The sequence below is a fragment of the Amyelois transitella genome, chromosome 19, assembly GCF_032362555.1.
Source record: "Amyelois transitella isolate CPQ chromosome 19, ilAmyTran1.1, whole genome shotgun sequence".
NCBI lineage: Eukaryota > Metazoa > Arthropoda > Insecta > Lepidoptera > Pyralidae > Amyelois > Amyelois transitella.
Window position 1 is genome coordinate 5007460 of NC_083522.1, and position 15737 is coordinate 5023196.

The following is a 15737-nucleotide window of genomic DNA, read 5'->3' on the forward strand; positions in this document are numbered from 1 at the left end:
AATGTCATCCATCCCACCTTAATTTTCGTGTCGTTTCATAGTAACATTTTCATTTCAAAGATTATTGGCAGTTTGGTGTCGTCATTGCAAATTGAATTAGAAAGCGAAAAATCTTTGTAAAAGAAACAAGTGTCCAGTTTTATGATGTTCGAACAAAGTTGATGTAACATAGGTCCATTGCAATTTGCAGTAACTAGGTACCTATCTGTAAGGAAAAGAGATATGCTTGACTACCTTAGACTTCGAAGGCTTTAGCTTTCGTAACATTAGTAAGGTGCTGGAAAAACGCAGACTGAAGAAAATGTATGGTGTTAACGGGTCGGATTACCCCCCAGTTAAGGAGGAGACATTTTGTAAATACGTCTTGTATTACGAGATAAATAATTCGAGGTAATCATGTGTGTCCTTGTTGTGTTTCTCTTTTTATTTTGTATTTGATTGTAATGATGTTGTTTTTATTTCAGGGTTCGCATCTGGGACTTGATTATTTTGATACCAAATTTTTTGTTTGTGCTATTCTTGGTTGTCAGATTCAATAAAGCTCAGCTAAAGTTGCGCGCTACAAGTAGCCCTATTTTCCTCACGTTTTACGCATTGGTATGGGGAAACGTGACCATAAGTTTGGTAAGATGTGCTGTATCTATGACAGTGAATGCTGCTATTCCCTTGGGTGGGCTGGTTGATAAGATACTATGGGTAACTGTGAGATTCTTTCTTCTGGCTACTGAAATGAGTGTGGTGATATTTGGTTTGGCATTTGGTAAGTTTATGTATTTATTCACTTGAGATTATTTTATAGTTACTGATTCTTTAGTTACCTTAGTAACAATTCACATAATTAAACAAAGATCACCACCCTAGTCTATTTAAATTAAATATTATACTCTTTAATTTTTAATAGGTATTCCCTTGGTGTCATTCATATAAATGAACTTAGACTTTTAAAAAATCTTATTTTTACATATTGTTGTGCCAGGAAGTACCTAAGCTCACAATACCTAATCGTAATTCATCTCTTTCAAGACAAGCTTAGTTTTATCTGTATACAAGAAGTCCTTTTTGATAAAGGCTGAGAATCGTTACCTGCAGTGGTATAGAAGCCCGCGTAGCACACAATAGATTTTATTCTTTTATTTTAAATACACTACACAATATATAAGATATATTTTATTAAGTTATAAAGATATTAGAATATTCACACATCACAGTTTTTTTTCAGAAGTCACGAGTGACATGACAGTGTCTTTCTTTTTATTTCTTGCTTGTGCTATACAACTTAATACTTTCCCTCACTAGCTAGAAAAGTTTGTAGCCCCAAGTTGGCTCTTAACTTGATGAGCCTGGGCTTTGGAACAGCCTTCGTCAATAAATCAGCTAATTGTTCAACTGAGCTTGTCTTCATAATATGAACCAGTCCCTCTTGCACTGTCTCTCTAACAAAAAAGTGTCTCACTCGGATATGCTTGGTTCGCTTATGAAATACGGGATTGTTTGCAAGCTGTATGGCTGCTTCATTGTCTACTTTTAATGTTGGTACATTTTCCAAGCATGTTAGTTGACTGAAAATTCTTTGAAGCCAGACCAACTCTCGTGCTCCTTCACTTGCTGCAACAATCTCAGCTTCAGTCGTTGAAATCGCTACCGATGGTTGCCGTTGGCTTAGCCACGAAACAGCTCCTCCAGCAAAAAGACAAGCGACTCCTGTTGTTGAACGTCCAGTCATATCATCACCTCCGTGATCTGCATCACTGTAACCTTCAATCAAGTTTCTAACAGAATTTGCTTCATATCTTAAGCCAAAGGATATTGTTCCCTTCAGATATCTGAATATCCTTTTTACTCTTAGCCAATCACTTTCGGTTGGGTTTTCCAGTTTTCTAGAAACTACTCCAACAGCATAAGCTATATCAGGCCGCGTGCCTGTCATAAGGTATGCTAAAGCACCTACTGCTTCTCTGTATGGAAATTGCTTCTCAGAATCTCCATTTCGCACTTTCCCTGATTCAGAAATCGGATTTCTTTCAATTGGTGTCGATACTGGATTACATTCTGACATTCGAAACCGATCTAAAATCTTTCTTGTATAAGCTTCTTGTTTAACATATACAGAACTGTCTTCAGATCTCTCAATTTCCAAACCTAGATAGTAAGAAGCAGGTTTTATTGTGATTTTTATTGTACTTCCTAATTCTTTTAGGAACTGGTGTGCCAAAGCTTCATCTGTTGTTGCTACAAGTCCATCGTCCACATAAAGAGTTATCAAAATTTTCTTGCCTTTCATAATCTTCGTGAATAGACAATTATCAGAAGAACTCTGTACGAAACCTTTTTCTAGCAGGATTTCCGCAAAGCAAGAATTCCAGCAGCGTGGTGCTTGCTTAAGTCCGTATAGGCTTCTCTTTAATCGACAGACTTTTGATGTGCCATCGCTAAATCCATCAGGCTGACTCATGTAAATCTCTTCTTCGACCTTGCCATTTAGAAATGCAGTTGACACGTCAAATTGCATCAGATGTAGTTTTTCTTTGGCGCTGACACTTAACAAAGCTCTTATTGTAGCCATCCGGGCCACCGGACTATAGGTCTGTTCATAGTCAATCCCTTTTCGTTGCTTGAACCCTTTTGCTACAAGTCTTGCCTTGTATTTGTCTATTGTGCCATCTGGTTGGCGTTTAATTGTAAAGACCCATTTACATGGAAGCGCTCTTTTGTTTGGCGGCAAATCACACAACGTCCAAACTTCATTATCTTCAAGAGACTTAAGTTCACTAGCCATGGCCTTTTGCCATTCAGCTCTATCTTCTCTCTCAAGAGCTTCCTTATAGGTCTCAGGAAATCTCTCTACACCCACAAAACACACATAATCATCAAACTTCTTAGGACGCAGAATTGTTGATCTATCTCTCAGATTATAACGAGGCTCCACTTCTGTTTCAAGAGGCTCTACTATTTCCAACTGATTTTGATCCGCATCAACAAATACTTCTTCCTCGTGTAAGCTTTCCCTTGAATTATAATGTGGATTGTCAATCATCATAGGTGTTACTTCAGAGTTCTCTCTATCTTGAGTTCTTTGATCTTGGTCTTCTCTAGTTAGACTATTTTCTCCCTCTAGACCATGATCAAGACGATCTGTATTTTCAGGCAATTCTTGAATGTTTTCACAATAATCGTTGTTTGGCGCTCCCTCTGACGAAATAGGATTATTGATGATCGTCTTGAATTCAACATCAGATTCAAACGTTATGTCCCTCGACTTCAACGTCTTGACTCCATCCCAAACACGATAGCCATCATCATTCTCGTAGCCGACTAAAATGCCTTTAATCGCTTTTTTCTCCATTTTCTTACGATTCTGTTTTGGAACATGTGCGTAACATGTACTACCAATAATCTTAAGATGGGATATTTTAGGCTTTTTCCCAAACCACAGTTCATATGGTACCTTATCTGCCTCTCTTGTAGGCCCGGTCCTATTTAGAACATATGCAACTGTGTTAATTAATTCAGCCCATAGTACTTGTGGTAACTCTCCTCTTGCATGCATAATCGATCTAGCAGCCTCTACTAATGTCCGATTTTCTCTCTCACTACAGCCATTCTGCTCTGGCGTGTATGGCATTGTTAATCGCTGCTGAATACCATATCTCTGTAATATTTTACGAACGTTTTCATTATTGAATTCGCCACCATTGTCACTCAGAAGAGTTTTGACAGTATGCCCAGCATTCTTTACTTCTTGAAGCATTAAAAGGAGTTTATCTTTAACTTCCGATTTGTGTCTAATGAAGTAAACCATGCGATAACTCGAATAATCGTCCTTAAATAAAACGTAGTATTGATATTTCGAGATGCTTTTTGCGAAGGGACCACAAACGTCTGTGTGAATTAGCTCTCCAACTGCTTTAGCTCTTTCCCTTGTCCCAAACGGCTTTCGCTGAGACTTTCCATAAATACAACCTTCACACGTCATTTTATCTGGACTAAGTTGAATGCCTAACTCACGTTTTACCACGCGAATAACATGTCGTTTGTCCTGGTGCGCAAGTCGTTCATGATATAACTGTAGCAAATTAGAGCCTGTCACAGCGTTTATTTCTATAGCTGAATGCTTAGTCGGAACAATTGTCTTTATTTCCAACTTATAAAGTCCACCACAATGGGACCTGCTTCCAACAACTTTAGTCGTGCCGGCAATATCCAGCTTGCACTCTCTGGTTGTAGAAGTAAACACACTATTTTGCACCTTATCTTGTGCAGCCAATGGTGAAAACAGATTTTTCGTTAAGGATGGTACTAGCCACACGTTGTTCAAAGTTATTATTTCTTTCTGCCCATTGACATTTGATTCCACCTCTACAGAACCCGTTCCTAAAGCTGGTATTGTAGTTCCATCTGCCGTATTGACAGTGTGATCTGAATCAAATTCATGAAAATCATTGAAGAAACTTTTCTTGACAGCAATGTGTACCGTCGCGCCATTATCAACGTACCAATTTTCTCTATCTTGCATCTGATTATTAGAGCAAGCATTTACCATTAACGAAATCTGTTGCACTTGCTTAGACTTTGAACTGGATGCTGATGTGCCTGAAGTTGGTTTTGGTGGCCTCCCGTCCTTAATCCACTTCTTACACTTCCGAACTCTATGTCCTTTTCCCGAACAATAGTTACAGATCAGTTGTTCATCCACAGTCTTTTTTCCTTTACGTTCATTAGGTGTAATCACTAGCGTCTCTTGTTTTGAGTCTGACTCTTGACTACCTAACTCTCTTTCGAACGTACACAGATGACTCGTCAAACTATCGATCGTTCTGTCTGACTGTTTGAGCATTAGCCAACTTGACTTAAAGTTAAAATATTTGTCATCAAGCGTATCTAAGACTTTACATATGAGGAACATTTCAGGGAGTTTAGCGTCAGGGTCGATTTTTGAAATCTCTACCTTTAATTCTGTCCATAAATTCTTGAGATGTGACATATGTGTTGGAATGTCATCCTCTTTCTTATGCCGAAACCCAAAGAATTCTAAACATAAATTATACGCTCTGTCGTCTGTTTGTCCATCAAATAGTCTATGCAGCTCTTCCCAAACTTCATGTGCGGTTCTAAATCTCATAACTTTTTTGAGTGTATCCTCTGACATATTGGTTGTTAACATGAGTAGAGCACCACTCTCAGTCCGCCTATATTTAGCCATCGCAGAATTATAGGTGCTGATTTCGGCGTCACCTGCTCCGTCATTAAGAATAGGTTTCATGAGCTTACCCTCTACTGCTTCTAAAGCACCTTCCGTGCCTTCAAGCATAATAGAAATTTTATATTTCCAGGTAGCCCAGTTTTCCTTTCCTGTTAACTTTCCAATTTCAATTTTTGTAGAAAAATCCATGATACTTCGCTTCGATCTTCCAGTGGGGCCCAGAACCTGATAAAGGCTGAGAATCGTTACCTGCAGTGGTATAGAAGCCCGCGTAGCACACAATAGATTTTATTCTTTTATTTTAAATACACTACACAATATATAAGATATATTTTATTAAGTTATAAAGATATTAGAATATTCACACATCACAGTTTTTTTTCAGAAGTCACGAGTGACATGACAGTGTCTTTCTTTTTATTTCTTGCTTGTGCTATACAACCTTAATACTTTTTACAATCACAATATTTTTACATTAATGAATGTTACTCTGAATCGGAATTTTCAAACCCCATTGGTGTAGATAAGACTTCGAAATTAGAAGATCACACACATCCATCAGTGATGATTACAAATTCTTTTTTAGGTCATCTGGATAGCCGCAGAAGCATCAGATATGTTCTTCTTGCCACATCACTTATATCCTTGGCATTCACCATAACACAAGGCACTCTAGAGATTGTGATGCCAGATGACATGTTTCATATTGAGGCTAGGGACTATGACCTGTTTGGACATGGTGGCATGTTGTTTTGGTTCACATCATCACTGGTTTTTGCATTGATCTACTTCCTGATACTACTTCTGCCATGGATTCCACTCAGAGATTATTTGGCTCTACCAAGTAAGTTGAAGAGTTTGTAATGTTTATTTTATGTAGATTAATGGATTGTTATAAATCCACTCCATATCTTTCATATGGATGTCGTAAAAGGCGACTAAGGGATACTTGGGATTCTTCTTTTAGGTGATGGGCTAGCAACCTGTCGCTATTTGAATCTCGATTCTATCATTAAGCCAAACAACTGAATTTTGCCTTTCAGTCTCTTAAACATTGTTGGCTCTGTCTACACCGCAAGGGTGTTGTTATACATATGTTTATGTTATGTTAATTTATTATCTCTTATGGGGTAAATCTCGAAAAGAAAACACTGAAAGGCTATGTTCAGCTTTAGGGCTCAATGATGGAATTGAGATTAAGATAGTGGCAGGTTGCTTTTGCTAGCCTGTCGTCATATAGAAGAAATTAGGTACTTAGAAATTTGGGTACATTGTTTTGTGATGTAAAACAAAACTTTAAAATTATAACAAACATACCTACTTGCAAAGTATTGCATTCATATTATGTTAGTATAATTAGTATAGGAAAAAGGTTACACCTTTGGCTGTTAAAAATGTCTTGATCTAGTTATTAAACATGTAATGAACATCTTATCCATTTGAGTTCACAAGCTAAGTACAATTAATTTGATAAGACATTGTCTATTTGCTCTTTGTGTTATAAATTATGTAATTCATAGCTTTAGATAACTGGTAGGAGGGTGAAATATAGCATTGTTTACTACTTAGTCACATAGTAGACTGTTACACTAATTTGTTTTTAAAAAAAATCTGGCTTTTTAAAATTCAAAACACATGTTTTTGAATATGTAATTGACTCTTCTTTTGAGACGGGGTGGGAATTTTCAGGAAAATCATCCTATTACCATAATTACACCTTTTGGCAAATTTCATTGAACTTGGTCTGGTCTTTTTGTGTTAATCCCATACAAAAAAGAAATTTCAAATCTTTTTACATTATTATATTACTAGCGACCCGCCCCGGCTTCGCACGGGTGCAAAATTCGGAAAAAATTATACATAAAAACCATCCTCTTGAATCACTCTACCTGTTACAAAAAACCGCATCAAAATCCGTTGCGTAATTTTAAAGATTTAAGCATACAGACAAACAGACTAAAATAGCGACTTTGTTTTATACTATGTAGTGACTATAGATGGATTATGGTGACTTTACAATTTTAACTGATTTGAAATAAAGTAGGTGGTTCTCAATTCAACAATATAAGATTTGAATGCATGAGTATTGCCACACGAATTCATCATTTGAATTGCAAAATGTGTAGTCCAGTCTGTTCTGTAAACAACTTCATCTCATTTGTGATCAATTTACATAATATCCTGTGTCTCGCTCAGGCATAAAATTTACCTTGTTGTTGATCAGCATTTAGAATAACAGTATTTAAATACCTTTTCGTGTAATTTAACAAAGGTAAATTTTATATTGTATATGGATAGATACTTATATCAATACTTCTATAGTATAATGACTTACTATAAATTGTAAAATGCTTAAATTTGTTACTTCAATTGTTTGTTTGGGCTAGAAATACTGAACCAATCAAGACCAATCGTGATAATTCTTACACCCTTAAAAGGGTACATTATTTGAGGGTGTCAAGGGCTATGTATATACCACGCGCGAAGCGTTCAGTCGATATTCTAGTTTTTACGTTGGACAAAAGTCCATACTAATAAATACTAGAGATACTTTTATCTCTTAAATCTTTATTTGTATTGTTGTTTATAAGGAACAAACTCAAAAACTACGGGACCAATTTTGACGAAATTTGACCTTCAGAAGTAACAGATGACTTTCCTTCCGGTAATTCTTCGTCTATCTATCTGTTACGCTTTAACGACTAAACCGCTGACTGAACCGTTTAATTGATGAGCCGAGGTAAAATATGTTCTTTCTTCTAATAATTTCTTAAATTTTTCTTTAAATTTAATTTAGATACCTAACAGAAAAAATGGAATAAAGACTCCTCCGAACTCCGGACAAAAGTGAGTTTATAAATCTTGAAGATGTTGTCCTCCAGAAGGTATATGTATAATATAAACTGATATCATTAAGATCTATTTGAACTGATACCTAAAAGTCGTGCCGTGAACGTGACTATTAAAAACATATTACGTGCTGTTGAACAGTTTATTATGTACCTATAATATGACGGTAGAAAAAAGGCATTGCTACATCATAATGGTTTTATTTAGTGTAATTTACCATATTTACTTCAAATTCGCGCTTATTCTGACTTTCATTTATACATATACAACTGAACGTTCTCGCAGGCTTCGTTCCTTTAGGAGTAGTTCCTAAGGGAAACAAAAGCTCTTGTTAATGCTGAGGGTCTTATCTAATTACGTGTCAATTTTAATCGGAATTCATGTTCAGGTAACTAAGGTCAGGTAAGGTAAAGGTAGATGAAAAGATGCCTGAAAAACTACATACCTTTCATCGTAATCGGTTCAGTAGTATTTGCGTGAAAGAGTAACAAACATTCATACATACATACTCACAAACTTTCGCATTATTAATATTAGTGGGATGTAAAATATTACAAAAATAAGATATTATTTCCAGCCAAGCTCTCGTTCTACCTGTACGTTCTGCTGTTGGCTCTACTGGACACGACGCAGGCCGTGGGCGCGGGCCTGCTGGCGTGGGGCTCCATGCAGTCCGGCCTCTGCATAGTCGATGTCACCACTTGGATGTATTTCTCTTTATACACCCCGCTTGTGTATCACACATTCCTCAGTGAATTTTTCAGGTATGTATTTAAAATTTTATTGACCCTAAAAGGTACAAAAGGTGGACTTAATGCTAATAGCATTCTCTTCCAGTTCACCTTTAGTAAATAGACAACAGATCCAATCCAGGGTCAATTTAATAGTGAGAAAAACAAATACACAAATTTTTATGTGTTAATACATAACATACACATACACATAAAAAATAAATGCAGTGGAAATGAGCGCGTGAGGAGTATGATGGGTGTGAAATTGAGTGACCGGATAAGAAACAGCGTGATAAGGGAATGTTGTTATGTGAAAGAAGATGTAGTTACAGGAATAGAAAAGGATATGTTAAGATGGTTTTGTCATGTGGAGAGGATGAATGAAAGCAGGTTGACTAAGCAGATATACAAGGAGAGTGTGGAGGGAAAGGTCGGAGTGGGAAGACCTAGACGAACGTATCTTGATCAAATTAAGGACGTCCTGGTAAAGGGTCAGGTCAAGAGTACCCGAAACCGCCGAGCTTGCATGAAGAGAGTCATGAATGTGGATGAAGTGAAGGAAGAGTGCAGAGATCGTGGCAAGTGGAAAGAGGTAGTCTCTGCCTACCCCTCCGGGAAAGAGGCGTGATTTTATGTATGTATGTACATACACAAACATTTTTAGAGGAAGATTTATAGTAAATATTTTCTGAACTCTGTCAATGTTGAAAATAATAGATTATTATATTTGCTTCATTTCACATTCACCAAGATTCTTACGAATTAACTGTTATTATATTATCCCTCTGGGTATATTGCTGAGGGCTAATATTTTGACTTTGAAATAATTCGCCAGTATCAGAGTGCTGTTTTTATTTATCATCCAATCCTTAAGAAATTTCAATTCAATCAATCAAAGAAAATTTATATACTTTTGATGATTCTCAACACGATTTTTTTATTCCAGCGTATCCCAGGCGAGTATAATGTTCTCGTACAAGGCTCAAATGGATGAGCCGATAGACGACGACCAGGTGTCTCTGCCGCATCAGCAGAGCTTCAGCTCCCTCAAGACGGACTCCGATTATATCTACCAGGTACCTCGGCCAGATAATTTGTTAAATTTATTATTTTAATAGGCCTGGATTGATTAAATCAGGCATTTATACTAATCCTCCCGTCTAACCTTCTAACTTTCTAAAATTTTGCAGAACATGGCTACCCATTTGAATGCCTAAATATGCATGCAGGTTTCCTCATGATCTTTATTGTCTCTTTGTAAGATAGTCGGTTAGTAATTAAAGTAATTTATGTATGTTAGAAAAACGTTTCACAGATGCTACTTTGCTTTTATTAAAATCCTTAAGATTTTTTTTTAGCGACCTCTCTTTACTTAGCTGAGAAAGCTATCTATAAAAGATATTGTTTAAATAAATATTTTAAAAATATGATATCACACGCTCAGCAAAGCGACAATGCTTATTTATATATTTTTCCCAACAGAGCAACAGTGTGTATGACAGCACACTATTCGAAGCTGAAGGAACAACTCCAATGAATCCACTTTACAGTGCGTCCCTCCAAAGCCCTGACTCCATAGCGTCCGGACAGTCATCAGACGCACCCACTTTCGTCAAGATGGCGTCCACATAACCACGGAATTCAACTCCACGCATCCAAAGAAAATAAATAGACTATGTAATGATAGATTTATTGATGCGTTCGCTTGGACGATTCGACTGTAATTATTAGCAATATAAAGATTTTGTTTTAGAAAACTAAATAAAGAGCAACCTCTGAAACTATCCGTCTCATTGTTCGTAACTAACTTTTAGCGAATGGTAAACTCCGCCACATTTTAAGCACTTGAATACAGTATTTTCTTAAATGGTCACCTTATCACTCAAAGCGGCCAAGTGAATGCACATGATATAGGTAGTTCTACTTAGTTATAAGATAGTAACGAGAATCTCATTGAATCAAAACATTATAAGTATCTCATATTTTCATCAAACGTTGTGTTACTTTGTGATATTGTAAGCCAGTGATCAAACGGTATTACTTGAGACTGTTACATCCCAATTTATGTTAAAATATAATATTTCTTTTTGTGCAGCGATTTGTATAAATTATTTATAAATATTTTAAAGGACGGTTACGGCAATGGATTATTATTTTACGGACAGCATGAGGCCTTGTTAGCAACTCGAATGTGTAACCATTATCTAGCTCTCGTAGTTTCCCCTAGGATCTGGGAAGAAGCTGCCAGTCAATCTTTTCTTTAAATGTTTGTATTTAATTTGAAACAGCCATAATATATGCAATGGATCCATCCATAGGTTTAGGCTCAAATTGTCCAATTCGCATGCGATTAGATGATTCGCAAACGATTTGGTTTTTTGCGGAACTAACATTTATAGCTTTGTCGTTTATTGTATTGGACATTTTGAGTCTGTACATTAGAATATTAGGTGTAACATCTACTTAAATTTTGTAAATACCTAGAATTGTTACTAATAGAGGCGTGATTAAGTAATGTTTTTTTGTTTGTTTTAAAGTAAATAGTCATGTCCTGTCATTTTTCTTACGTATTGATATGATATTATGTATTGGTTTTTATTTTCCTGTGATTTGTTAAAATTTTTCGCATTTTTTATCGAAATGTTTTATGAATGTGCCTAAAACGATTGGCGTCTTTGTCTTATTTTAAGTGTATATTGTATTGTATGTTTATGCTGAACACAGTGACAGTGTAATATGAATATAATAAATGTATATTTAAGTAATTGAGCCTGGCAAATTTTGTGATTTCGTTTGGAAGACTCGGCTGATTCAATCAATTCATTTAGGTACTTCTTTTTAGCAATTATAGTGTATTAACATTTTTTCTACTATATTACCACGATACATACAAATACTTGCTCATTTTTATCTTTTTAATAACACAGTATTCCCATATTTATTCAAATACCTAAGTATCACTTTGTGAATAAGCTTGTTTACTTGAGCATCAAATAAAGTATGTAATTTTAATTGTTTTTTTAAATATATTATTGAAATACACAAAAATAAACATATTTTGTTTGTATTAACATAATTTTTTACAGAATTATTTTATTTGATGGAACAATCGCATCGGTTTTAAATGAAATGTGTCACTATAAAGTTATTTTTATGAACCTTACTTTTAAGATTTATAAGTGTGCTTTGTCGTATTTGTCAATCGCTAATTATTTCGCTCATAAATATTATACCGAGTGATAATTCTAATCTGTATATTGCAATTTGTGTACATACTGTGATGGTATATCCCATTTATATTATATTGTTGTTTTTTTTATATTGTTTTATATTTGTCGCGGGAGAAAGGCAAATGGGTGTAACAGCGAAACTAGGCTTTTGAATTGTATGTCTTTAAGTGCTGAGTAGAAATTCAACAGTGTAAAACTATTTTATAATTCGTGAAATAGTTCTAGAACTAAACTGAGAATGAGTTTAATAAAGTTGTGAATTACTTATATAAAAGAATATGTGCATTTTTGTAAGAGAATTACTAGTCTCGTGAGATCTTTTCTTTTTGTGAAATTATGTTTTGGTTTATTCGCTTACACATTGTCAATTTAACAATTACATACTTATAATAGATTTACTGATATACACCATAATTGTCAATTTTCCTTTTAATTGTGATAGTAAGCGTGGTGAGTCCACGTGAAATTTTAAGTGATATTTTGGTTGATGGCGTATTTTTTGTTGTTTTGTCTTAGAGACTTAAAACGATAATTCTATTAAAAGCTTGTTTTATTTCTTGCACTTTCCATTGCATTACATGTCGATCAAACATACAAATTAAATAGCTTCAGTAAAAGCGGAAGAACAAATTTTAATGTGTTATCTCGGATGGCAAACATGATTTCGAATCGAGGTAAAGGACCTACAATTTTAAAGATTGCTATGAAATGTCAAGAACTGAGTATTCACGATCATTAATAAGTGCCTGTCTTACCTTACCTTTTAAGTTTGAGAGAGAGAACTTAATAAGTACCTACATTATCAGATTTCTATGATAGAAAGTCTCGTGTTACAATGTTCTATAATATGATAATCTCTGTGATTTCTGGTTCTTTGGAATAGAGCCACTCCATCTGTTACCCATGGATGTCGTAAAAGGCGACTAAGGGAATTTATCAAAAGTAGCTTTCACGATAATACCTCACGGGTTAAGTTCCCCTGCAAAGGTTGCAAACGTTATATCTGAGGAGCTCGAGATGTACCTACCTTTTGAAGTTCTCGATCAAAAGGTGCATCCCGAGCTCTTCCCCAGAGAGGTAAGAGTGAAACCGGATATTAACGCTTATTTAAGCGTCAATTTTACATTAAGCACCGATATTTTCTATCATAAGTTTAACTAAAAGCCAGAAGAAAAAGATAATGTTCTTAGATAACCGCCATCACTAGGTACGTCAATAGGTACCTACCTATTCTAAAATAATATGAATATGGATGGAATTATGAACTCCCAGTGTTTTCTGATGAGTACCAACACGCTATTTGCACATTTTTCTTGTCTACCTGGGGTTGCACTTTCTCTAAGAGATGTTTAGATCGGTGTCCTTTGGTAGGTGAAAACGTAGTACCTACGGAAGGCCATAGAAGTACGAGAAATGGGAAACGTGCAGACTGCAGACCCAGTTTTAGCACCTTAAGAATTTTTGTACCAAAAAACATGACTGATGAAAATTTGGGTTTATAATATTCGACAAAACTTTGTCATGGTCGCATCATATTAATGACGTGAGCAGGAAAATGTTCTTAGCATTCAGCTCGCTTAGAAGGTTACGTAATTTCCTACCTGTTGATACTAAAATTGCGCTGACACAATCTCTTCTTCTCCCTCTCCTTGATTACGCTGATACTGCTTATCTCGACGTCACTGTGGAACAGTTAAACAAACTCGAGCGTCTTCAAAATCTTTTTATTCGTGTCATATTTGGGCTTCGCAAATATGATCACGTTTCTTCTTTCCGTTCGCAGCTGAAGTGGCTTCCTATCCGACTCCGTCGCAATTTGCATATTGTGACAATGCTCTATTCGGTCTTATTTAATCCGTTTTCTCCATCTTATTTAAAGGAGCGCTTCAACTTTTATAGCGATGCCCAAGGCGCCACCCGCAGTCTGCGTAGCACGGTTACCCTACGACTAAGACTACCGACATCCAACACCAATTTTTACTCCCACTCTTTTACTGTACAAGCTGTCCGTCTATGGAATGCTCTCCCTGTCGATATCAGGAAAGCCCAGACTATTAATAGTTTCAAAAATCTCGTTAGGTCTCATTACCTTTCTACTCTATCCTAAGTATATGTTATTATTATGTATTTATATGTATTTATGTGTATTTGTATGTATTTATATGTACAAGGTGTCTCAAAAGTAAGTTCACATTTGCTTATTTTATTACGCGAAAGCAACTATTCTGAGGGGCGCGGGGGGTATGTCAGTCGGTAGTCTGGCTCTTGGGAATTTAACCGCTATGGAGCGTTTCTCTGGTGCGGACCGTGCGTTGTGCGTACGTGAGTTTTACAAAAACGGTAATTCGGCGACTGTAGCGCGTAGAAAATTCTGCAGTATTCGACATATTCGTCACTTAAATGATGCGCCTAGCACTCGACTCATTGCAAAATGGGTTAAGAAGTTTGAAGAGACTGGGTCAACTCTGGAGAAACCATCAAGAGTTTACGCTAATAAACCGACTTCCCTGGCACAATTAAAAGAAAATATCCGTCATGAAATGGCAGCCATCACGGAGACTACCTGCCGAGCTGTCATAGGCAATTTTAGTGCCCGACTAAATGAATGCCGAGAGCGCAACGGTTTATATTTGGACGATGTTATTTTTAAAAAATAAATTCCCAAACTGTGTACTTCAATATAAAATAAAAAAAAATTCAATAAAGCTAAGACTTTTCTTTTAAAAAAAGATTTAAATGTGAACTTTCTTTTGAGACACCTTGTTTTATACATAGATATATAGTATGTATGTATATATATATTTTATTAGTAGGTAGTATGTATTTTATTATGTTCAAACATTTATTTATCTTGTTCTGCGCCAACGCCGATCTCCTGTTTGGTTTCCTTCCACCCGAAGGTTGACTGGAAGAGATTGCTTTAGCGATAAGTCCGCCTTTGTACCATCTATATCTGCTTTGTGTTGTTTTGTATGTTTTCTCTTATGGTGCAATAAAGAGTTTTATCTATCTATCTGAAATATGTGTATAGGCATTAGGGAAAATGGCCTAATACACCCATGATCGGATAACCAGGGAAACATGGTGCGACTCCAAGATCATATTGCCGTAGGACACAGATTCAATCATAATTTTCATACCAACACACGGTGGTGTCTACTTATCCAATTGTCTTTTACAACACTTAAGGTGAAAGGGAATGTGTGTCAGAATCGCGGGTGTACCTCACGGATTTAAATATCTGTTTTGGATTAAAAACGTACCTGATGTACCTCAGTGTACCTATCCTAAAAATCTGTGTACCTCCTTCTTTGTAAGGATTTAAAAAAAAAATAGGTACACCCGCCATCCTGACGTCAGGACCACGGGTATACCTCTAGTTAGCATCTGAATTAAGTACCTAAACTGTATATGTAGATTTGGTACCTCTTGTGTACCTGCATAAACAAATATTAAATAAATAAAAAATATGAAGGGTACAGAGAAAATGAAAAAAAGTTTTTAAAATAAATGAAATAAATAAATAAAATAAATTATATTAATGCCACCTGTTAGAATTCATTTATTTTTTGTTATTTATACTGTAGTTATTTGAATAAAATAAAAACGACGTCAAAGAAAATACATTTTTTTTTTATTTTTAGAATAGAGACTCAAGTGTCTCTATTCTAAAAATAACACATCGGGTACGTTTTTAATCCAAAACAGATATTTAAATCCGTGAGG

At 35.7% G+C, this 15737-nt stretch overlaps 1 protein-coding gene across 1 annotated transcript; it reads left to right on the plus strand.

Moving 5' to 3' along the window:
• LOC106132674 (transmembrane protein adipocyte-associated 1 homolog) lies at positions 1-12546 on the plus strand. The gene is made up of 6 exons (XM_013332154.2): positions 1-390; positions 465-760; positions 5787-6044; positions 8628-8814; positions 9728-9857; positions 10264-12546. Exons 1-6 carry the CDS (start codon positions 302-304, stop codon positions 10411-10413), a joined length of 1110 nt encoding a protein of 369 aa, XP_013187608.1. The 5' UTR covers positions 1-301; the 3' UTR covers positions 10414-12546.
• The last annotated feature ends 3191 nt before the right edge of the window (positions 12547-15737 follow it).